A 24,789-nucleotide genomic window follows, 5' to 3' on the forward strand; every position below is an offset into this window, starting at 1 on the left:
AATCATAAACAACATAATTTTTTTTTATCTTTTAATAAAAATATTTCTATTTTAATTTTTAAGTTGCTTAACTAATATCTTGTAAGTATAAGGATAAAAATAATTTTTTTAAAAAAATATGTTTGTTGGTAAATTAAATTAAATAATTTTAAATAGAGGAGATAATAATAATTTACCCAAAAAAAAAAAGGAATGATTGGAGAGAGCGAGAGGAATAGGTGAAGGTGGGGTGGAAGAATAAGGATAAGTTATGGAAAGAAAGGTGAAAGAATCCATTGGTATGTGCGATCGATCATCTCCTCTGCGAAATACAATGGAGCTGACAGCCCAGCAGCTGAGCCAATACAACGGCACTGACCCATCGAAGCCGATCTACGTGGCGGTGAAAGGCCGAGTCTACGACGTTACCTCCGGAAAATCCTTCTACGGCCCCGGCGGCCCCTACGCCATGTTCGCCGGCAAAGACGCCAGCAGGGCCCTCGCCAAGATGAGCAAGAACGACGAAGACATCTCCCCCTCCCTCGACGGCCTCTCCGACAAGGAGATCGGCGTTCTCAACGACTGGGAGAACAAATTCCAAGCTAAGTACCCTGTCGTTGCTCGTCTTCTCAATTAATTGTATTCTATCTATCATATGACATCATCTCACCCTAATAACTAATAATAAAATTCCTCTGTCCAAATTCTTGATAGAGGATTCTTGCATCTCATCTCGCTCCTCTAATTGATTATATTTAAACATTGTTTTAGTTTACTTAAGAAAGGGATTTTCGTTGCATTTCGAATTTGGGTATCTTATCTTAATTGAGTACAAGCCCCTATCAAGGACAAGTTAAGAAAAAATTGTTCTTCTAAATATATAAATCCCTGAAATAGATGAATAAATCAAAGTCAAGATCAAGGGCCAAGGGCAACTCATATCCATGCTGCATATACCAACAGATCGATTCTGGTGGAATGAGCTAGTTTCTTACAACATAGTTTAAACATCTGTTAGGACAAATATTCACATTTAGTGTCTCGAATAATATGATTGTCTTCGAAGAAGAAGGAGGACACACGTGAGAAACCAAAAATAATATCCATGCTGCATATCATTGAAAGATGAGCTGCTATAGTGTGTAACTATTGTTGCATGTGCAAGTGATTATGGCTGACGAAAAAAAAATTGATCCTGGAACATTAGCAGGGTTTTCACCATGTAGACAAATAAGCAAAAACATTTATCAGTTTAATTACCTCGTCATGATGGGGCAATGAATCAATGTGAAGCACTATTCCAACCATACCATTCAATCTTAAAGCACGCCCACAGTATTTTCATGTCTGCGTATATTACACACACTGTTATAGGTCTGTTTAAAATTTTCAAACAGATTTAACTATTTGCACATCTTGAACTTGACTGATATTATTATTATTACAAGTACTTACATATCTTATCAGTTAAAATCAGTTTTTTAAGAGAAACTATATGACTTTTAGATTATTTATATAACTTTTTTATTATAATATATTTTATTAATCTATAATTTTTTAATATTATTTATTTAATTTAATTTTTAAAAAATGATAATATATTTTAATTTATATGTCAATTAATTATGTGTGTTGATGGGAATGGGATTCTCACCCCCGGGAGAGGAATCTATTATCTATATATCTAATTATTTTCTAATCCAACTCTGGGAAGATATCTTGTTAAGTTGTATGTATGCATCTCAAATTTATATATCCAATTGTGAGTATTATGCATGTAAGTGAAATATGTTAAATAAGATATTTTAGTTAATTTTTAATATTTTTTTATTAGCTGGAAAGTTTTTTTTATTATTAGTTTTTAGTGTTTTTTAAATACTATTTGAAGTAATATTTTTAAAACGTTAATTTTTAGCTTTTAATTATATATATATATATATATATATATATATATATATATATATATGAAATATTTATCAAAAAATTTACTTATCATTTTTAAATAAATCATATTATTATTTTTAATTATTTTATATTTTTTAGTTATTTTAATAGTTAATTTTACCAAATAATTATAATTTAATAAGCTATTTTTTTACCTATGAAATTCGAATTAACTTTTCAGCTAAAATCAATATTTAATTATTTTTTAATCCAACTCTTTTAGGTGTGCCTCTATATGTTCATGTAACTCCATATGTTAGGTGTGTGGAGATATCCAGTTCTTTCCTAATCTAACCCCCGTTTATTTTATTTTATTTTTTATGAAGAGGGGAAATTCTAACCCCCATTTATGTGTGTATGTTAGACGTGTCAAATTAGTTATATTCAGTTATTTCTTATTAGTTCTTAATCCAACTTGAATAAATAAAAATAAAAAATGTTGATCCAACAAGTTATGATAAGTAATAAGATAAAATAAATATATCTTATAGATGCACCAAACAATTTGTTAAAAAATAATATCTAATTTATTCCATTGAATTCTATCATGGACTCCAAACCTACAACTATTGATTACAAAATATATATTTCTTGCTGTAAAAAAAAAAAAAGCATATATTTCTTAGAGTGAATAATGAACAACCATTTTGAGTTGTAAAGATTTCAAATATGTTTTTACGCTTCCACTCAACTTGTTTTTTTGTTTTAAACTCAACCAAACATATCTTATTGATCTATTTGAAACTAATGATTTTGAGTGTGTTTTTTTCGGAAAAATAATAAATTTGGTTTATCTTTATATTTTTTTATTAAAGGGATGGGCGTCTAAAATTTTATAAAAGAAAGTCTTTTTAAGTGGTGACTAACGAGCCAATAAAAACAAGGCTTTTAATAATTCAATAATTAACTTTTTCATAAAAAAACATCACATAACTTTTGATTTGGTCCAATAATGAGTATGCTTAAAGTAATTTTTTTAGATTTTTTTACTTGAAATAAGAAAGATATATGTTGGACTTTTTTGTTAATATATATGACTTTTTTGTTTTATAAAAATTAATAATAAATCTTTTTTATCAGCAGTCCTAAAACTTGAGTTTTAGTAGTCTTTCTCTTGAGGCGGTCTTAGATAACCTAATTTGTTCATTCAACTAGATAATTGTTTTCTCACTGATATGTTATGACAAGATTGTAATAATAAAAAATTGAGATTAAATTTAAATAAAAAAATTATTTAATAATTAAAACTCCGCACTAATCTTAATAAAATATATGCAATTAAAAAACGCTTTATTCCCATTAGATATGTGGATTTCATGCGACAGAATTCTTAGCTAATTTGGGCTTAAGACCATTATGAATATAGACAATTGTAAATGTATTTATGTATTATCAAATACAGTTTTTTTTTAATAACTAGCCTGTGCGTATCCACGGATAGCGGATGTTAATAACTTGCCTATGCGTATCTACTGTTGTTTCGCTGCGCTGTGTTATATTTGGGTTTTTTTTTTTAAAGTAATAGAATTATACTTAGATTCTAATTTTCCAATCTAAGATAAATTAATAGACTTATAGTTGGCAGTAATTTGAACGCATGATATGTTATTGTTAAACTTAATTAGGTGTTAGTTGTTAGATATATGTTGTTTTTATGTTGTTTATAAAAGAATCAACTATAAAGTAAAAATTATTTATGATAAATATATTGAATAACAATTGTAAGATTAATTTGGAACGTTTGACAATGTCATATAATAAATGAGTTGATAAAAACATCTTTGATAAATGTTATATTTTTATATAATTATTTTTAAAAAATATATAAATGATGGTCATGAAAAATATCTAGGGAGAACAAATAATTTTTTGTATTTGAATTAGATGATAATATTTTTTCGCTTGAGTTATAATTTTACAAGAATTTTTACCAAAAACTAAAGAAGTACCTCAAATGCTTTTTTCTAGCTAGCAACAACACATGATTTAACTAACAAATTTAAATTCCTTGATGTTAAATTTAAGTATAATAAATAATATAAATTTTAAATAACTTTTCTATTATTAACAGATGTTAAAATAATTAAATAATATTGAATTTAATAGTATGCTTAAATTAAATTTTTTTATTAAACCATCTTGTAATAATTATATATTATTTCTTTCAGTAAGTTACTAAATTAATGTTATTTTTATCTATTTTTGTTTTTTTATCATAAATATCATATTCCTATTTGCATACATCCACTTCGTTTTTTTCAATCGCATACAACCACTCTATTAAATACATATATATAATATGACTAATATTATATATTATTTATGTTTTTTCATTTTAGCATTTTTTTGGTGCAGTTATTCATTATAAAAATTGATTTAAGAAATACAACTAAATAAAAAATAAAATAGGTTAATTTATTTGCTAAAGAATATATTGAATAAGATAATATGTTTTTAATTAAATAAAATATGAATTTTATTTTAAATTATTGTTTCTTTCGTATACAATTACACATTATTTAATAAATTTTGAATATATCAAATTATAGATATCATAAAAAAATATTACATTTTAATTTAAATATGTTGATCAAATTTAATTTGAATTTTTTTTTCACACCTGATATCAATTCTACCAAGTAGATATTAAATAGTCGAATTTTTATTTGCAAACTTTCAATAACGACACTTTATAATAGAAGTTTGATGTAATAAAATTTATTTTTTATTTCTATTTGATTTTTTACTACAGTAATGTAGATATATTTCTATACACGAAAATAAACTATTGATATATTTCTATATACGAAAATAAACTTGAGCTAAAACATCATGTTAGATTTGATTTAAATTAAATGAAGTTACAAGAAAACATACGTATAAATTGAACTTTATGCCTTGATTGGATCAAGAAAGAAAGTTTCAAAATGAATAAAAAAGAGGGAGGGAGATAAGAAGCTTGGTGTATCCAGTTGATGCTTAAAAATAAGAGTATATCATTTAAAATTACAAAATCCTCTTTAATTACATTTTAAGGGCTAAAGCAAATCAAGTTTAAAAAATGAATGGACACATAATTATAGTTCAAGAGCATGTTTAAGTTACTTGGAGGGATCCACTAAGTCTTTGTAAAGCCTCGGTCTGCTGCTGTGAGCAAAAAACACATGAAGTAGTTTATACTATAGTTCACAGTAGATTAATACAACTAAATTCACATTTGGAACAAAAGATGATGTGCGTTGCATCATAGCAACTGCCCGAATAAATAACTGAATAACTTGTGTGTATATACTACATAGAACTACATAATGAAATAGTAGCTGACCAGGTAAATTCAATTTATTTATTGGTGATAATATTAATATAAAAAATATAGTTGCAATTATATCATACTACAACTAAATCATGACATCATTGTTCCTAGATAACAATCACTAACTCTACTAAAAACAAAATAAGTAAGTTCATCCTTGTCACAGGTTACACTGTAGTTCTAGTAATAGAATACAATCAAGTCCATTTAGGCCTAAATGAATTTTCAAAAGAAATTAAGATGTAAGGACAACCATCACAAACCTGATCAAATTGAGTTATAACTAAGCAAATGAACCAATTTAACAGCATTAAATTGCGCAGATCAAATGTTGAGTGACTTAACAGTTTCCGCACATTCTCAACATTACCAGAAATGTCAGACATTGTTTGAAGAGCAAACCATTTGTTCACCACCTGGAAGGGAAGGAGAAGTATAAAGTTGTAGGTAGGAAGAACTTCTAAAATTAAACTGAACAAATGCACACATATAGGTGAGACAAACATGAGAAATTTAATAGTCATCAGCCTGGCCAAAATAGAAAAGATTAAGCAAGGTTAGAGTAGGTATCAAAAGGAAGCATGCTCATTGGAGAAATTGTTATCAAATGGCATCATCAATTTAATCCAGGCTCACCATCAACATATGGCGTAAAGTTTATAACACGAGATACATTGACAAAGAATGGATATGGAGACATGCCCAATATCAAAAGAATAATTCCAAGAATGGATATGGAGACAAGACATTGTGATAATTATACATTAAAATAAGATAAATTGTAGCAATAATAATAATACCCTCACTCACCTCTTCTTCCAACCCTGAAAACAAAAAAAAAAAAAATGAATTGAGAAAATGAGAAGGCAGCATGAGGTATTGTTCACAGACCCCCCTTCCCAAAAAAATGACAGACATGCTTACCTCGTTCAATGCTGACTTTGGTTCTCAGTACGACAAAGATGTCTTGAAAACACGCTACACCAATCTGTGGAAGCAGTTCAATGATGTCAAGAGCCTTCTTTCTCACTTTGGTTTTTCCTGGGATGCTTCCCGTCAAATGGTTGTGGCTGCTGCTGACGATGATTCTGTTTGCGATGCTTATTTGAAATCTCACCCTGATGCTAGATGCTACAGAACTAAGCCAGTGCTGAATTTTGATGATTTGTGTGTTATATATGGCCACACTGTTGCTGATGGAAGATATAGTTTATCTAGTCATGATGTAAACCTTGATGATCAAGTGCAAGGACAACACTTGGGTGAGTATTGCTTTCACCTTATGCATATAATGTGCATTGCAGTTGAAACTAAATTACAATAGAGATTAATTTTTAGAGTCAAGTAAAAAGTTCACATTGTCAACCTATCAGAAGCATTGTTTTTTCTGGTGATTAGTGCATCATGTGCAAGTAAACTAACTAATTGTACAATAGTGATGGGAACTAATGTTAATTATGTATTCTGTGACTTGTAGATGATGGAATGGGAAGCATTGCTGTACCGAGTAGTGAGCGTGCCAGGACAGATTGGACTGCTTCTATGGAGCAGTTTTTTATAGAGTTTTTGCTGGATCAGTTGGGTAGGGGAAATCAAGTGGATAATGGATTCAATAAAAATGCGTGGACAGATATGCTAGCCATCTTTAATGCTAAGTTTGGATGTCAACATGGTAGAAGGGTTTTAAAGAATCGGTTCAAGAAACGGTTGAAACATTACTGTGATATAACAAATCTTATAAAACAAGGCTTTTTGTGGGATGAACAACAGCTAATGCTTTTGGCTGATGATGATGTCTGGAATGCTTATGTCAAGGTATTTATGTGATCAAGAAGACTGGGTGTGTGAAGTGATTGAGGAGTATATAATGTACAAGATTCCTGGCTCTGACTGACTTAAAATTCTTGTAGGCACATCTGCACGCAGGAACATATAGATCAAAAACTTTGCCAAACTATTGTGATTTAGAATTAATATTCAGAAACATGGCTGAAAATGAGATCAGTAATTTGCAACAGGAGAAAAATCATGAAGATGTCATATCAGAAACAAAGGCTGGTGAGTAGCAATGAAAAGCTTTTATCAGCCTGTTCAATTTATTATGTTATTATCTTGCTTCTTTCTTCTTCTTTTTTATGAAAATTAACAATTTGTTCTATAATGCTCATGACTAACTCATGGAAAATCAACCAATATATTATACTTGTATGGAGCCATAACTGAACACAGAAATATTGAATAAATGAAATATCTTCCTTCATCCTCCTTATAAATATTTCCTGAATCTTTTTGTGCTAAAAGAGTCAAAGACTATAAGAATGCGTTTGGAACATGAGGGTTTTAAATTCTCAACTCCCAGGGGAATTTCAGATCCCCTTGTTACAATTGTCACTTCACGTGTTTATTGCATGGGAATACCTAGGGCATGTTTGTTATGTATATATTATAATTTTTTAACTACTTAGAAACTTATATTTATGAATCTAATTATGAGAAGTGTAAATGTTTGAACGACCTACATAACTAGCATGGGTAGATTGTGTTTGCACTTGCCATTTCTTGATTATGTTGTAATTTGTAATGGAGGAAATTAATGAAGGCAAGAATGGGAGGAATTTAGTAGCAGAGGAACACAAATGCAAGAGATAGTTAAATAAGAAACCACGGTTTACAGCCACCAAAAGAAAAAAAAAAAACAGTAACCGCGCCACAAAGGAACAGAATGCTAGAAAGAAGGAAGATCCAGATAGAGAAGGGGATCACACGATAATTCTTCCACACCCACTCTGCTATAACTGCCTAATATAAATACTACTCCTTATGCCAATAGAAATCCTTCAATTTGGAATTTGGTATTTTGGGCCGGCCCCTCTCCTTAATTCCCTTGCTTCTTCCATCACGTGCTCTTCACCCTCTTCCTTGTCCAATGTCCTTTCTGCCCTTCCTTTCATTGTTACATAATTCATATTTTAGGCCTTAAGATTTTTGGAGAACTGAGAAGTTACCTCTGTGGTCGTGTATCTTTCTGAAGGTGAAGCAAAAGGAAGTCGCAACCCAAGTGGCACTGATCGTACTAGAACATATTGGACACCCCCAATGGACCGATGCCTCATTGACTTGTTATTGGAGCAGGTCAAACATGGAAATAGACTTGGGCAGACATTCATTTCCCAAGCTTGGAATGACATGATTACAACTTTCAATGAATGATTCAAATCTCAATACGACAAAGATGTTCTGAAGAATCGTTACAAACATTTCAGGAAACAGTTCAATGATGTAGACCATCTTCTTCAGCAGGGTGGGTTTTCATGGGATGATACAATAGAAATGATTGATGCAGAGGATCATGTTTGGGATGCTTATACAAAGGTGACCTATTTTCCACTCTGATCATGTGTCTTTTGACTCATTGTTCTATAATTAAGTTAACGTATAATTTATGCAGGCACACCCTGAAGCTCCACCACTTAGAGTTAAAACGTTGCCAGACTATTGGAAATGGAGTGTTATATTTGCAGCAGAAAGTTCTGATACAAGATACGTCCATTTAGCACATAATGAAGATCACAGTAGTGAATTACCAATGTATATAACAGGTTTGTTTTTCACATTACTTGCAACACTAAGGCATTATCTTGGATAACACAGGCCGGTAGTTATGCAACATTGTAAAGGGTAATAATAAATGTGGCATGATTGTATTTATTATTACCCTTTAGGGCATTTCACAAATTAAACCTAAATTTTAAATATTGAAGCAATAAACGAGTGTCGTATTATTTTCTTTAACCTCCACTGGCAACCATGTATTCCTTCCTTCCTTCCTTAGCTCTTTTCTTTTGTTCCTGGCCAATGGTATGTCCATTGATTCTGTCCTGTGAACATGGAATGTATCATTTTCTTTAGCCTCATATCCTGCCCCTCCCCTCAAATGAACCAAATATTAATAGAATAGAACCCCATGTCTTGTTGTATCCCATTCTAAGTTCTAACACATTCCAAAACACACTATTACACTTTATAGGAAGGCGAGCAATGCTAGATATTGAATATATCTTGTTTATCACATTGTTACTGCTAACCTTGTGAAATGTCCAATATGGTCAATTGCATTGCCATTTTTTGCGAATTCTTATGGATATTTCTAATTTGAAGGTGAACAGAAGAATGGCATTTGTTCAAATGTTTACGATGCTGGTTCTACAATAGAGTGGACAGAATCAATGGAATGCTATTTTGTTGACATTATGATTGAGCAAGTTAATAGAGGAAATAGGATTGAAAATTTATTCAATGAGGAAGCTTGGATGCACATGGTCCAAGCATTTAACGCTAGATGGGGACTCCAATCTGATAAGCAGGTTCTAATGGATCAATATTTCTGCTTAATGAAAAAACATGATGACATCAGCAATATTCTGAGTCACAGTGAATTTGCATGGAATGAAACCCTACAAACGATAAATGCTGAGGATGATGTATGGGATGCATACATCAAGGTTTGGTCCTCTCTCATTTGACAGACTTCTTTGTTTGATATCTTCTATCTTGCAGTTATCTATATTTTTTACTTCTGTTAGTTCTCTAATACTCCTGATCCTCCCCACTCCAAGTATCTCATTTTCTTGATCAGATGTGTCTGCTTGCATAGGGGCCTATGGTGGAATAGGTTGCTACTACTATTTCTTCCAAATCTTTATGATTGCAACTTATTTCTGAATGATATTTGCGGGATCACCCAGATGCCATCTCATATAAAAACAATTGTTTGTATGTTTCTGTGATTTATGCAAGATTTTCGGAAACAAATTAATGGAAGTACCAGATGTAAGAGTGAGTGATCTGGAGCAGCTTCACTTGATGGAAGCAAATGATTTTACTATAGAAATGGATATGGATGAAGCAAATGAAAATTTGCTTAATATTAGCAGTGTTGACATATCAGACCAGAATCCGGGCAGGACAAGGGAAATGGATACGGATGGATCATTTGCGAATTTGGGTGTGACTAGTAGCAGTGCAACATCAGGAAACTTAGATGTGACTAGTAGCAATGCAACATCAAACCAAAATACAGAAAGGCCGAGGGAAATGGATATGGATATGACATCTGGTAATTTGGATGTGACTGGCGACGCTCAAATATTATCTCAAGATGAACAAAGCCACGACGAAATGGTTACAAATGGAACGTGTGGGAATTTGGAATTGAGTGGCAACACTAAAATGACACAGCATTTCAGAAAAAGGCCTAATATGATGTCACAAGACTCCAGACCTCCCAAAAAGAAGCTGGGAATGAAAGAAGCTTTGTCTGAGATGGCTAGTGCTGTTAAGGCACTGATGAATGATAAAGAGAACAACGATACATCATTTGACGATGCTTTAAGTGCACTTCGAGCTATGCCGGACGTAGATGATGAGTTAGTAATGGATGCGTGTGATCTGTTGGAAGATGAGAGAAAGGCAAATATATTTTTAGCTTTGGATATCTCTTTGCGAAAGAAGTGGTTGCTTAGAAAGCTACGTCAGGAAAAGTCACATGACTCAAACTGTATATAGCTTATGAAGTTTTTGAACTTTTCCTTGTCCAGATTTTACTTTTCATCACTAGGAAAATCTTAGAAACAACCCACATCGTAGTGTGGCTGTGTACAGTGCAACATAAAGCTTAAGCCATATACTAAATTACTAACATTGAATTTTTTTTCTTGAGGGCTCTAAGTTAATAACTACTCTGTTAATCAGTGGCAAAAATTCTTCTAGTATGCGATAGTGACTATGCTTTTTTGTTGTATCACGCTTAGGCCGCAAACTACAAAGTTTGGTTGATTAAATTTGAACGCTTCTTGACTTCAATTTCTTCGGTGGAACTTGGCCTTCATATTTATTTGTGTGGATGCAACTTTGTTATATTGCTTAGTAGCGTTTAAGTTAATAACAGTACCTATTTTAATCGATAAGATGTGCATCTCTATATTAAATGAAAAATGATTCTTTCTGTATCATTTAAAATTACTTTATTTATTTCTTTATACCATATTTAAGTTCAAGAATCAAGATTGGTTTTGAAAGTAACTTGTGGCAGCCATAGATGTAACTGAGTACAATTTAGAAGGCATATCTTCCATTTGTCCAATTCAAGAGCAAGTACAATTGTCATGCTAAAAAAAACATAGAGACTAGAGCATAGCCCGCATAATAACATCATATAAACATGTTCTACACTTATTGATTATCTTTACAATAAATCGCTTGCAATTGGATTATTGAAGGATACCACATCTCAATCAACGTGCCAGTTTCTTCAAATGTTGAAATGTTCGTTGCTTAATCCACTGTCGATCATGTGGCACGTAAGCATGACTTGAATGATCATAACTGCAAGCAGAAACCAAACAGCCATGGTAGTCACTGTCACGGCAAACACATAGACACAAAAAAACATATACTTGAGTTTAGGTATTATAAGAGAAGAGGGGAGAGGGGAGGGGGTGGAGGAGATTACTAAGCTCTTCAATCATAATTCATTTTACTTTTCTTAGAACTCATGCATTTCAATCTGAATGTCACAAGGAACACAACCTTTAACAGATTAAGCTTCTAGCTCAGGATCAAAGCTAGGTGAAATGAGCAATTTACTACTGAGCAGTAAAACCTTGACTAGAATTGTAAAATGTACAAAGCAATCGGTATATTCTCTCACTTTTTCTATTTTTCCTTTTTTTCTATAAAGTCTCAAAATCATAAATACAGATAAGTACTAACTAATCTGTCAGGGTATAATGCATGGTTATTGCTCAAGAATCATGACTTGAGAGAGAGAGAGATACACTAGAGCACTCATGTCAGCAAGACCATCTATGAAGTTGTAGAGATCCACAATATCATAAGAGAGATTTCTGATGGCCGGATTTAACTCTTTCAATTTCCTTTCATACAATGCACATATGCCTGCATAAACACAAGATTGAAGTTTCTACTAATCTAACAAGTGATCCATGTAAAACCATTGGCAATGACAAAGAGTAACAAAATCACCAGTATAAGTCAACCATCTATTCATATCCATTTTTTTTCAGGTTTGCCACAGTGGCATACCCCTTCATGCATGCACCCACGCACAAACAAGCTATACGGCAATACCTTGACTTGACATAATGGTTGAATTGTTATCATGAGACCCAGTTTGAGTTGTGGAATCAGCCTCTTTTTAATATAACTACTTCAACTGCCTTAACATATTGAATTGTTAACAACATGAGACCCAGATGTCACAGTCACAGGTTTGAGTTGTGGATTCAGCTTCTTGCTAATACGACTACTTCCAACAGTTCAACTGCTGTTTGATGGTTTATATCAGCTTATGAACTACTAATCTGCAGAATTTTGCTCTCCACTATTAGTGTGTTATCCTCTATTTTCAATGCATTTTAATCATAATTATTCAGATTACCAGGACCGTGCTCCTTCTCCAATCTAACATTGTAATTTTATATTGATGTACATTATGTCAAGAAACTTCAATTGGTGCTTATTTCCTGCTAACAAGAATGTGTACACTACATGAAGCCAAATTTGCAAGGCTAGTAAGCACTTTCGTTTGGACCAGTGATTTCCAACAAAAGAGAATTTACAAATTTTAAAACGTTGAGCATTTGGACCTGTCATGTGTTTGGATTAGATTCTCTGAGAAATAATCAATTATTTTCTTAGGCTTAAGGTAAAATAGCAAATAAGGTTGGTTGGATAGTTAAGATATAAGAAAAGGAAAGAAAAATCACCAATTCTATTCTTCCTGCTAACAAAAATTAACAATTAATATTTGCCAATAAAAAAAAAACTGAGTAGCAAGTAAGGTTGCACAAAGTATTTATACTTCAAGTCTTATACGCATGTTTTGGAGTTCATTTTGAAAAAAAAAATTGCAAAAAAATTGAGCAAGCTAAGGTATATACCACCCATGGCCTGAGTAATTGATTCAAAATCCATAAATGTCCTAGTTGCTCGGTTCGGAGAGGCCTGCATCAGAATAATTGTGTGGCGATTTGCCTACATATTTGCAAACAAAATACACAATATATAAAATTACATTCGGTAAATGTAAATAAGAGAAAAATATATAGAAATATATAATCATAAGAGCATGGAATGGAAACACGGAATAATCAGTGAATAATTTGAAGATTTTCACGGAATATGATGGAAATTAAAAAGAAGTAATGATAAGACTTAGACATGATGGAAAAATCGAAAACTTAAGTAACATGAAAAATAATGATTGTGTCGGAAAGCAAAGAAAGAAATTAGTTGGTTGAAGAAGTGGCACCATGTTGGTTAGTTACGGAAGCAAAGCAAGAAGATCGCAACAAGAACTGAGTGAGAGTGAGGATTACGATTTTGATCAACTCCCTTCGTCGCAACTACGCAAGGTACCACGCTCCAATTCCCCAACACCCACTCCAGTACTGCCACGTGGACTCTTCACCTGCTACTTTTCCTTTTTCAATAATAGTTTCTTTTCCTACCAAAATCATAAGCTATTACATTTTGGAGTTTAATTATAGGACCCGAAAAAATAAATTGAAAACTTTAATATTGAAATAAAATCTTATTGAAGTTCTTAAATTCGATAGGACATTTTAAGATCTATATAAAAAAATAGGAACTCTTTTAAAAAAATCCATGCATTAGATTGCTCTAAGAGTCCTTATAGCTCGGTGCACAATTTTTCCACTAAAATGTATACATAAATGAATAAAATAGTGTTCCTTCACAAATGTCTCCCGTGAGATGCCAAAGAAAATCTCATGTAGCATCAAGAAGTAGAAGATTCCCACTCTCTCAGTCGTGTAGTTTATAAATATGACAATTATATACAATGAAAAAAAAATGATAATCATATCCGCGAATAAGAACTTGTGATATTTATTTTAAAAATAAAAAAAACCGGTGATTTTCAACAACAGCATCTGCATTATTGAGAAATGAGAATTAATTGAACCGGTACATATTATTTTTGCCCAAAAGAAACCGTAAAAAAAAAAAATCAACGTTAACACCTATGAGAAAATTGGAAAAGAAAAAAAAACGAAATCTTCTACACGTAGTGGGATATCATATATAATTTATGTATCATGGTAACAATGTATCATACACACTATATTAGGTGATACGTATCTTATACGATGGTTGACGGCCACGAATATGGCCTTAAGAGACAGGTCAACATGTTGAGCAACCAACACAGCCAGATAGAGCATCTTTTATTATAACGAAAAAGGGTTGAGCATGAGCTTAGAGATTTTTATAAAGATTATGTGCATTAAGATATTTAATTTCTTCCGTACGTAAGATTTGATTCAATGTATAATAGTGATTTTTCTAATCCCCATGTCTTACGCGTTTAACACAACTTACGCGAAATGGGAGTGTAGTATTGTACGTTGGCCTTGCAACTTGCAATTAATGGCATGTGATGTGAATATTTTTAACCTTTTATTATTATTACAACAAAAGAATATCCTGGTTCAAATTACAAGGTAGATCTTATACCCTTTTGTCAAAATTCTTTAAACTTAAAAAAACCTTACCTTACTAATTATAGAAGTGGATTGATCATTTAAAGTAATTTATTAATTTGACTATGTGTTCTCTCGAGCCAGAAAAAAAGGGCTTCCTACACGTTAGATAAGGTTAATTTAGTTATCTTCCAGTTGCTTGAACTTGCCCACACAATCAAAATTCAAAACTGTTGCGGGAAAAAGGTGAAGATTCCCGATAAAGTGGTGGCACAAAGCATGAAAGCAATTATAATATATCACTTTGTATTTAATTGTATTTTTAATTAACTTATTTAAACTAGGTGTGATCTTATTTTTTAAGTAAAATAAATTCCTTTTGTTTTTTTTAAATTAAGTAAATTTATTTTATTTGTCATTTTTTTCATAAACTATGTTTTTTTTTCTCAAATTAAATTGTTTTAGGGTTCCTCTCCGCAAAACTCAAGTACCAAGTGATAGTCGTTAGCTTTCAAAAAATCAGATTTCAAATAAATTGGGTGAAGTAGTTGGATAACTTAAATAGGTGGGTTTTGCAAATTTGATCAAGTGGTTGGTCTCAATACAATGTTGCTTGAGCGTAATACTTTTTACAGCAATTGTAACTTTTACAAAATATTTTTGTAATTTAAATGTATTATATACCATCATATAGGAGGCGTAACCCATAACCATTCAAGAGAGAAAATGTAATATGAGGATGTCCAAGTCAAGTGTTAAGTTATACATTCAATCACATTCAATTGGGTTATTATATTTTAGGGATAATTTTTTGTAATCGATGTAAGTGCATCTTAAACAATTACACTAGTAACATTAACTTGACTTTGAGATAAAGTCGAGGTCCATCAACATATAGATAAAAGTTTGATAAGTGGCTTAATATTCATGATTAAGACACCACTCGATTGATATATAATTGTTATTTGTTTCATTTTTTTTTGTCATATTTATAATATTAATAAATCATATTTGGTTAATTTGTTTTAGCAAATCTAATTGCAATAAAACTTATTACAAGAAATTAATTTGTATGAAATAGTTGTGATTCAGACTATTATAATAAATCTCGTTGAAAAATATTTTGTTTTAATTTGTATTAGTTTATTTTAGAATATTATGTTTGATGGTATTAAATAAACCAATTTTACTACTTTTCGATATTTGATAATATCGTGTTAATTGTATTGTATATTTGGATGAATCATTATATAAAAATAACAATTCTAAGAAAAAAAATCAAATTTAAATAGACATTATGTTGACCTAAACCAAATCAAACCGTTTGTGAATGAGTTGAGTTGGATAAAAAAAATGTGAAAATCGAACCAAACAATATCAACCAATCAAATTTTATTGGGTTGGATCCTAAATTTAGTCAAAATCGACCTAAACCGATTCACAAATACTTTTATTCGAGAAGTTATTTAACTATAGTTGAACTTCATGTTATTCAATGGCCGCATAGTTGAATCAATACAAATTTGTCAAGATATGTTTTTTATTATATTATTGTTAGAAATATTTATTAATTTTATTGATAACTAATTTTTATAAAAAAAATTTGATTGATCATTTTTAATAAAAAAAATTTCTTTCATCTATTTTTTTTATCTATAATACTTAAATTTAATATTTTTTTAAAGAAATTCAATACTTTATTTAAAGAGATGAAATTCTATGTTATTTGGATCATTGATTTATTGACAAGATACCTTAATTTGATTAAATGCATCCACGCAAGACAGTAGAGTATTAAAAAATCCGAGGTTCACATAAACGTTTGTGCCGGATCAGTATAAGCTGAGGTTGCGACATTTGTTTCATTTTTTCGTTCCATTTGCTAACTTCCCAACTATTGATTCTTAGCTAGGCAGACATGTATAGTCGTTAACTCGTTATCACTGTCTGTTATTAAAACCTAAGGAAAAAGAAAAAGAAAAAATCTTCACCATTATTATTGACGCAATACCTAAACAGAGCAAAAAGTATAACAGGAGGGTACGTGTAACTTGGCTGCCTTTAATTTGGATGCAAAGACGAGTCACGTTGTGAGTTGAGTGTAAAATTTCGTGGATATAGAAAGATCAAAAATACTTTTTTTTCCTTTTTACAATATTGGATAATTAGAAATTATTTTAAATGTAACTTTAAAAACCTTTAAATATTTTACCCTGTAAAGAAACTATCTTCTTACACTATATTGTTTGGTAATAGGATGATATCTTTCTATATCCTCTCCTAACATTTTTTTCTTGATTATCTCACAATTTAATTAAAATATTAAATAAAAATAAATACATTCTTAAAAATATAAATTACTCGATGTTTTTTTTCCATTAACTGTAAAAAATTGTTTAAATTTTTTATTTGTATGAATTTAATGGATGTACTGTAAACAAGTTGTTCACTTTCAATCAATAAAAAGTAATTATTAGTACTTAATATAACTTTTAAGATAATTAATATAAAGTTATTAACTTTTAAAGATAATTAATATAAAATTATTAACTTATGGTACATTAAATATGAGTGTGAAAACTTTTATATATTATTAGTATACAAATTATTAATTTTTCTACATTATAAATTATTAGTATAATCTTGACGTGGAAAGTAAGATTCTTATTATTCCACTCTTTCAATTCAACACCATACATTTTACACATTATTTTTGTTACTAGTTAAAAAAAGTCTCTTAATTATTTTAAACTACATTACAATTATTCAGGAACAACCCAATAATCAGTTATGCTTACAAAAAAATTTTGAGATTTTTTTTACACTTTTAAACAAAAGAGCTATCGATTGAGTTTTTTTTTTTAAAAAAAATATTTTTGACTCTTTTACTTTATAAAACTAATAGTAAATAATTTTACTTGAGTCAATCCTGCTTTTGTTTTTACTTGTGTATTTAGTTTTCTTAACGGATTATAATTTTTAATTTATCTTCTTTTATTTATATATTTAAATTAAATTAAATATTTTCATAAAAATGATTAATAGTTAAAAATAATTTGAATTGTTTATTACAAATTTAAAATGTAATTTATACGATATTTTTTAAAATTATAATATAATTCATATATATTTAAAAATATAGATTTATTATAAATAATTAATTTCATATAATAACATTTATTGCATATTGTGATATTAAAATACTAATACAAGAGAATTTGAGAATATTGGTACAATACTACATTATTAGATAAGGAATGACGTCATATAGGAATAATGAATTTGATTGTTTAAGAAAAAAGATCAGATCGAATCGGAAGGCTGGTGTGAAATCCAGGGCAGGGATAGGCTTCAACGCTACGATTGATTCATAAGTAAAATCCTCTGAATTATTAATTTATTATTTGAGAAACTAGTATTTATTTATTTCCATAATAAAGGTGAAAGCAAGAGAAACAACAAGAAAGAGATGAGAACAAACAAGAATCAAGAGAGAGAGGTGTTACTACGTTAGTCTATGAACAGTCACCCCGAGAGACTGAAATTTCCAGACCCTCAAATCAAACTCTTCTATTCTCTCATCAATCAATCAATCCAGTTCCCTCTCGGGTATCTATATATCTATCTATCTATCTCTTCTTCTTCTTTTTCTAAGAAAGGAATAAGAATTCGTTTTACTGCTTTCATTTTCATTCATTATTGTTTGATTCTGCTGCTATCTTGTTTCTTTTTCGCATTTTCTTGTCATTATTATCATTTTGGTTATGATTGCTTCCCAGATTCTAATAACTCCTGGATTTAATCACAAATTCCTTTGCCGAATCAACATATAATTACGCTATTTTTCTTCTGTAAAGTTGTTGGCTTGTTGCCCCATGCTTGAATCCACTAATCTTAATCATCTTCTTTTTTTTTTTTTTAATTTTCGTTTGTTTCTTATTGTTTACCTTTTACTCTCTTTAGTTGTCGGCTCATGTATCCCTCCTCAAAAGTCAAATCCGGGTCTTCTGTTTGTCGTCCAATTTCTCTAAAGTCATGCTTCTCTTAATTGAACTTTCATGACACTTTTCATTTTTTTTATTGCAAACAATTAGTTCCTTCCTACAGTTGAATAATGAAATTTCTGGAAAAGTGCTCGAGTGAAGAGGCATTCAGCAGCATCTCAATTTATAATCGTTTCAGGTTAAATTACATTTAAGAGCAATAATCAGAAATGTAACTTCATTGAATAATAATAAGCCACTGATCATGAATTCTAGACACATATATTTTTCATTTCTCCTGTATCAGTATCAATGCTAGTTTTCTTGAATCTTTTGACTGAAGGAAGACAAAAGTGTAAGTTTAGATGGCTCTTTTGGTAGCTGGAGTCTTCTTTCCAGTTTCAGACTTGAAAAGCATTTCCCCATCAACATCGTTTTTCCAAACTATAATTGGAATGCAGCATTACCAAAGTTTTTCCATGCATTTCTCTCCCTTCCAGTTTCTTTGCTATCTTGAACATTTTCACTTAACTTCTCATAATTAAGTTGCTTTAGTTATGTTATCTGTGGCACTGTGATGAAAGCAATAAATTAGAAACTTCAAACTAGACCAGACCAGCTAGAAGCTTGTTCAACCAGGTAGTTAAAGGCAGAAAGCATCCTGCCAAAATATAGAGCCTTACGCTGCATACTGCCAAGGGTCCCAAAGTTCAACGATTAGTTATTCTTCTAACATTTTGACTATTTTACCCCGTTTGGCATCACAGTTGGCAAATTAGGTTGTTATTCCTTCAGGGATTATTTAATGTTAATACAGAGGCATTTTCCAAGTGGTGCTGACCACTTCTAGTGCCTCAGTGTCTTTTTTTTTTTTTTTGGAAGGCAAAAATATATATGTATTATTATAGACAAAAACAGTACAAGGGATACTGGATAAAGGAAATACAATGCACCAGTGGTGCTGCCCTCCAAAAAACCCAAACTAACCCAACTAAAAAGGTTATCCCAGTGGATAAAGGAAATACAATGCCTCAGTGTCTTTTATTAGTGCCTTTGACGGCATTGTATTAGAACCCAAACTTTTGGTTTTCAAAACATTGGATGCTAATATCCGTTCCAACACACTGTTTTTGTGTGTGTGTGTGCTTTCAATGCAATTACTTCTATTTTTTTATTTGCTGTGTTTATTACATGGAATATCCATTTGGTATGAAGTCTGCACTTTATATTTGCGTTTGTTTCTTAAAAACAGGTAGATTTATTTGTTTGCTTCTTGTATTACTATTCTTTATTTATGCAGCATTTGCAGTATAGGAATATTATCAATGACATACTTATTTTTGCTATCTATTATTTCTTTTGGTTTAAGTCTTCTTTTATTTCCCTGCTTTAAAAAATTAAAGTTATTGTGTGCTTGTTTTAATTCAGATAGGAATGGGAATATATCTCAGCACTCCAAAAACTGAAAAGTTTTCTGAAGATGGTGAAAATGACTGTCTTAGATATGGTTTATCATCCATGCAAGGGTGGCGTGCAACAATGGAAGATGCTGTGAGTAATCATAGTAAAAACTGCTAGTTTTATAAATCAATTGTTTTTTTCTTATAAATCCAGAATTTTAAAGTGAATATATTGTTAATATGCTGTTGATTTTTTGTTCTCTTCTCTTTTGTTAGCATGCTGCATATACTGATCTGGATGAGTCCACTTCATTTTTTGGTGTCTATGATGGCCATGGAGGTAAGGTTTGAAAAGTTTAACTACTTGGATTGATGGCAGAATGCAATTACACATGTTGTTTTTACCATGCTAGGATGATTTATTTTACTTTTTTCCATTTTGTCTCTCTTTTGGAGAGCATCTCACACTCCTAGTCCTACTTCCTCCTTCTAATAAGTAGAGCATTTTTCTGGTACAAAAGTCAAGGTCCATTTATGCTTATGCTCCCTCTACTACTTGGGATTTTACCATGAAAGCCATATATTTTGACTTGAGCTACAAAATATTCCCCAACAGAACAAGAGGAATATACTGCATAAATTATGTATAGTTTGAAATCAATGCTGTGTTATGGATGCTCACATAATCCCAAAATTTCAGGTAAGGTGGTTGCAAAGTTTTGTGCCAAGTTTCTTCATCAACAGTTGTTCAAAAGTGAGACATACTTAACTGGAGATATAGGAGCCTCCCTTCAGAAAGCCTTTTTGAGGTTAGATGTAAAAAGATGACCGCTTCTATTGTACTTAACGGCAGTTCCTCTGCCTGAATTCTGCAATTAAATGATAAACTGGTTTCAGTGTTTCATGCTTGTGAGGAGTTGAATTTTTGTACTATTTAAGACCTTCAATTTGGATCATCAGCTAAGATCTCAGTTTTGTAGATTTTATCATCAATCATTTTTTTATCTTTAATACACAAAGAAGTGTAGTTGACAACGGTCTCTTGCTGTCTCTCAAAGTTTCTTAGATATGTTTTATGCACTTAAATAATTGGAAGAGTATGGAGAATTATCTTTTTTCATGACAAGTTGTAGCCCACTTATTTGTTGCCCGATTATTGTGTTTCATATTCATTAATTTACTGCATCCCCTAAAGCTTACATCTTGTGGAGCGCACATGAAGTATGGTACTAAATATCTTCTCTTTCCTGGTCTAATTGAGAAAGAATAAAAAGTAACTACATTGATTACATATACATCTCACCTCACACCCTAAAACAAAAATCCAATTATAAAAAGTTATAAACTGGTATTTTCAATATAATGCAGAATGGATGAAATGATGCGTGGTCAAAGGGGATGGAGGGAATTATCAATATTGGGGGATAAGATAAACAAGTTTACTGGGATGATAGAAGGGTTGATTTGGTCTCCACGAAGCAGTGATGGGAATTGCCATGTTGATGATTGGGCTTTTGAGGAGGTAGGTATGACATTTGAAGAAGGATATCTTAAATAATTCTCTTCAGTTCACTGCTTCATTGGATATGCTTGGTAATTTGGTGCATGGTGTATTGCTTTAAGTAGAAATAAGCTTTTTTCTGTATCTCCCTAATTTGAATTTACTTGTTGCAATCAGGGGCCTCATTCTGATTTTGCTGGACCAACTTCAGGAAGCACTGCCTGTGTTGCAGTTATTAGAAACAACCAACTTGTTGTTGCAAATGCTGGTGATTCGCGTTGTGTGATATCCAGGAAGGGCCAGGTAAACTTATAGAATGGAAATTCTTGGAACATTAAGTATGCCTATTGTCCACAAATATATACTTGAGTACAAATGAACATAAAATGGTGCTTCATATGTCTAAACACTGTGTACATTGGGAAATGTCTGTCTCTTAATTTGGCTGTCAAAGGTGTTGGGGGGGGGGGGGGGACTTTTGAAGGCATAGAGTATGGATTGTCTCTTTTTTGTAGACTAAATATTTTCAGTCTCTATTAGTTGCAAATCCTGTAGATAACTTACATTGTTTTACTATGTCTGTTTTCTACAGGCATACAATTTGTCTAGAGACCACAAACCTGATCTTGAGATTGAGAAGGAAAGAATCTTAAAAGCTGGTGGTTTCATTCACGTAGGACGAGTCAATGGAAGTTTAAATCTTGCAAGAGCTATTGGTAACGTTTTTAAACGAATATTTAAACTTTTTTTTTTTCATTTATAATGTGAGCGAACAGCCTGGGCTGGGCTCCTGCATCTTTTGCTGAGGAGGATCCATGAATTTATGTACTTGATGAATATAAAATCACACATGAACAACTTTCTACTTGTTGTATTTTGTATGTTTTATTTTGGTTCTTTACAAGAGAAGAAAATTGGTATGCTCGTATAATTGAACTATTGAAGATTTCAAATTTGTATATCTTTCTGTTCATTGTGCTGATTTCTTTGTGAAGAGGCAGATTCCTTTTGGGATTTAGAGGGGTGGGGTGGGGTGGGGTGGAACGGAATGGATTATAAAGTTTAAATTCTTTAATATGTTTCAATTTACTGCAGGTGACATGGAATTTAAACAGAATAAGTTTCTTTCTGCTGAAAAACAAATTGTAACTGCCAATCCAGACATCAACACTGTAAGTTGGTTACTTTAATTCAATTCAGCTAGCTGCTTCAGTGATAGGATCCATAATAAAATGCATCTGTTGGGCTAACAACTACTTTAACCTATTCAACTGTTATAACTGATAAATTATTTGTTGACTTGATATTTTATTATAGGTTGAGCTTTGTGACGAAGATGAGTTTGTGGTGTTAGCTTGTGATGGCATATGGTATTCTACTTATGCTTCCACGTCTCTGTTTGATTCTGAATGTTATAATGTATTTGGATGATGTCATTTACATTATTAAAGATTTAAAATGTAATAACGCCAATGGTTTTTCATTCTAGGCACACTAGGTAGATAATGTTTATGCCAGTCTTCTGTGGGCGGGATAAGTTACAAGTTTTATGCCTATAAATGAGTAAATTAAACCAATCTCCTTTTAAAATTACACACTGATACAAACACCTAGTTTCAGAAATTACACAGAGCTGCCCTATTTTCAGTTTCCATCAAACAAATGCCTTCATTTACTTTTCTTAGATGGATGTAAATTGAGGCCTTAGCATGCCAATGCCATCTACCAAAAGATTGTTGACACCGAGTGTGATTCTGAAAATTGTAATTTGCTTGCATATTCTCCTTCAGATGGCCCTTTTGAAAATAATAATTTGTTTCTCATTATTGTCAGGGATTGCATGTCAAGTCAACAACTGGTTGATTTTGTTCATGAACAATTGCACTCGGTGAGTTCTTAGCTGTCACCCTTTTCTAAGGAGATGGTAATGTATTTAACTCAATTAAGAAGTAGCTGTCATACTTGTGTTCCCAAATTATGGTTATTGATGATATTTTTTAATGCATTACTTAGTACTTTGACGGATAAGAACTGTGCCATTTATGCTTGTAGTAGTTTGGGAGCATTACTAAAGGATGCTACTGAGTAATATATCATGTTTCTTATGGTGGACAGAGTCACACTGTGTTGCTCTTTCTCACTTAATGCACTTCTCTACAATAGCCATTGTCTTTTACTATACTCAATCATCTCTATTTCCGATCAAATCAGAAAATGTGTGTTGTGCCCGAATTGTCTATGAAGTGATTATATTATCTGTGGTAGGAAACAAAACTTTCTGCCGTGTGTGAAAGAGTACTTGATCGGTGTTTGGCACCATCAACTGCCAGTGGTGAAGGATGTGACAACATGACCATGATTGTGGTGCAGTTCAAAAGACCTGCTCAGTCCAGTGTACCAGCAGAAGAGTCCTCTTCAAACTGACAAGCTGAACCTGAAACAAAACTAGAGAGAAGTGAGAGTTAGCATTATTCCTCAGTGACAGTTCAAATATTGTATCATATATATATATATAATATATATGTGTGTGTTTAGTGTGCAACAGTGATTAGAATGCGTCCGCATGGTCATCTTCCTTTCATCCCACATTATACACAACTGCTATTCCAATTACCGTAAAGAATAGTACCAGTTTTTCTCCCGTTTCTTCTCTCTCGTGTCTACTTTTCACTCTAAAAAGTCTGTTCTGTATATTCAATGCGGCTCCAAATATCAGTAATTGTAGTTATAATCAACAATATGCAAGAATGCTACTAGCTCGGGTTTAAGCTAAAGAGAAACATAACCTAAAATGGGTGATGTCTTCTTGACATAGACAAATATTTCCTTTTGATACACTGCTTTCAATATACTTTCTGTGATTAATCATTGACAAGTATATAAAAAAGAGACTATTATTGGCATTCGTTCACACAGTGACACGTGTCTATGATGCTCTTCTAGTGTCCAGCTAAGGAGGATTGGGTCCACATGAGTCATCCATTGAGTACATGTGATCTCTGGCATACAATGACACGCTTCCAATCGATCTGTGAAATAAATGAGATCTTAATTGAAGGAAAATGAGGGTAGTTATTCTCGGTTTTTACGGGCTAGAGTTTTATACATTGTTTTCTTGGTAAAGCTGTGCAGATTTCGGTTATAC

At 31.6% G+C, this 24,789-nt stretch overlaps 6 protein-coding genes across 11 annotated transcripts; 5 read left to right on the forward strand and 1 right to left on the reverse strand.

Moving 5' to 3' along the window:
* The first annotated feature begins 182 nt into the window (after positions 1–182).
* On the forward strand, positions 183–778 carry LOC114414904 (probable steroid-binding protein 3). The gene has a single exon (XM_028379350.1). It carries the CDS (start codon positions 251–253, stop codon positions 614–616), a length of 366 nt encoding a protein of 121 aa, XP_028235151.1. The 5' UTR covers positions 183–250; the 3' UTR covers positions 617–778.
* A 3,846-nt stretch (positions 779–4,624) lies between these two features.
* Positions 4,625–9,738, forward strand: LOC114414905 (L10-interacting MYB domain-containing protein-like). Of its 4 annotated transcripts, none has more exons than XM_028379355.1 (6): positions 4,630–6,498; positions 6,714–7,051; positions 7,147–7,294; positions 8,500–8,608; positions 8,685–8,835; positions 9,395–9,738. In XM_028379355.1, the coding sequence occupies exons 1-4, from the start codon at positions 6,108–6,110 to the stop codon at positions 8,517–8,519; spliced, it is 897 nt and encodes a 298-aa protein (XP_028235156.1). In that variant the 5' UTR covers positions 4,630–6,107; the 3' UTR covers positions 8,520–8,608; positions 8,685–8,835; positions 9,395–9,738. The 4 variants fall into 4 exon arrangements, with proteins under 4 accessions (XP_028235155.1, XP_028235156.1, XP_028235153.1 ...); XM_028379352.1 differs by having other exon boundaries at positions 4,636–6,498; positions 8,268–8,608; XM_028379353.1 differs by having other exon boundaries at positions 4,636–6,498; positions 8,268–8,608; positions 9,403–9,738.
* LOC114414176 (L10-interacting MYB domain-containing protein-like) lies at positions 8,567–9,759 on the forward strand. Its single transcript, XM_028378499.1, has 3 exons — positions 8,567–8,608; positions 8,685–8,835; positions 9,395–9,759. Exons 1-3 carry the CDS (start codon positions 8,567–8,569, stop codon positions 9,757–9,759), a joined length of 558 nt encoding a protein of 185 aa, XP_028234300.1.
* Positions 9,745–11,098, forward strand: LOC114414906. The gene is made up of 2 exons (XM_028379356.1): positions 9,745–9,908; positions 10,034–11,098. Exon 2 carries the CDS (start codon positions 10,052–10,054, stop codon positions 10,799–10,801), a length of 750 nt encoding a protein of 249 aa, XP_028235157.1. The 5' UTR covers positions 9,745–9,908; positions 10,034–10,051; the 3' UTR covers positions 10,802–11,098.
* A 203-nt stretch (positions 11,099–11,301) lies between these two features.
* On the reverse strand, positions 11,302–13,768 carry LOC114414907 (enhancer of rudimentary homolog). 3 transcript variants are annotated; one of them, XR_003667287.1, is made up of 5 exons: positions 13,569–13,768; positions 13,198–13,291; positions 12,073–12,193; positions 11,442–11,620; positions 11,302–11,409 (listed from the first exon to the last, which is right to left on the reverse strand). XR_003667287.1 is itself a non-coding variant. In XM_028379357.1 (4 exons), exons 1-4 carry the CDS (start codon positions 13,569–13,571, stop codon positions 11,530–11,532), a joined length of 309 nt encoding a protein of 102 aa, XP_028235158.1. In that variant the 5' UTR covers positions 13,572–13,768; the 3' UTR covers positions 11,302–11,529. The 3 variants fall into 3 exon arrangements, 1 of the variants encoding a protein (XP_028235158.1); XM_028379357.1 differs by having other exon boundaries at positions 11,302–11,620; XR_003667288.1 differs by lacking the exon at positions 12,073–12,193 and having other exon boundaries at positions 11,302–11,620.
* Positions 13,769–18,214: 4,446 nt separating this feature from the next.
* LOC114414908 (probable protein phosphatase 2C 60) lies at positions 18,215–24,296 on the forward strand. The gene is made up of 11 exons (XM_028379358.1): positions 18,215–18,369; positions 20,172–20,294; positions 20,420–20,483; positions 20,844–20,952; positions 21,512–21,665; positions 21,822–21,947; positions 22,237–22,360; positions 22,740–22,816; positions 22,962–23,014; positions 23,478–23,532; positions 23,910–24,296. Exons 2-11 carry the CDS (start codon positions 20,178–20,180, stop codon positions 24,066–24,068), a joined length of 1,038 nt encoding a protein of 345 aa, XP_028235159.1. The 5' UTR covers positions 18,215–18,369; positions 20,172–20,177; the 3' UTR covers positions 24,069–24,296.
* The last annotated feature ends 493 nt before the right edge of the window (positions 24,297–24,789 follow it).

Source organism: Glycine soja, chromosome 6, assembly GCF_004193775.1.
Source record: "Glycine soja cultivar W05 chromosome 6, ASM419377v2, whole genome shotgun sequence".
NCBI lineage: Eukaryota > Viridiplantae > Streptophyta > Magnoliopsida > Fabales > Fabaceae > Glycine > Glycine soja.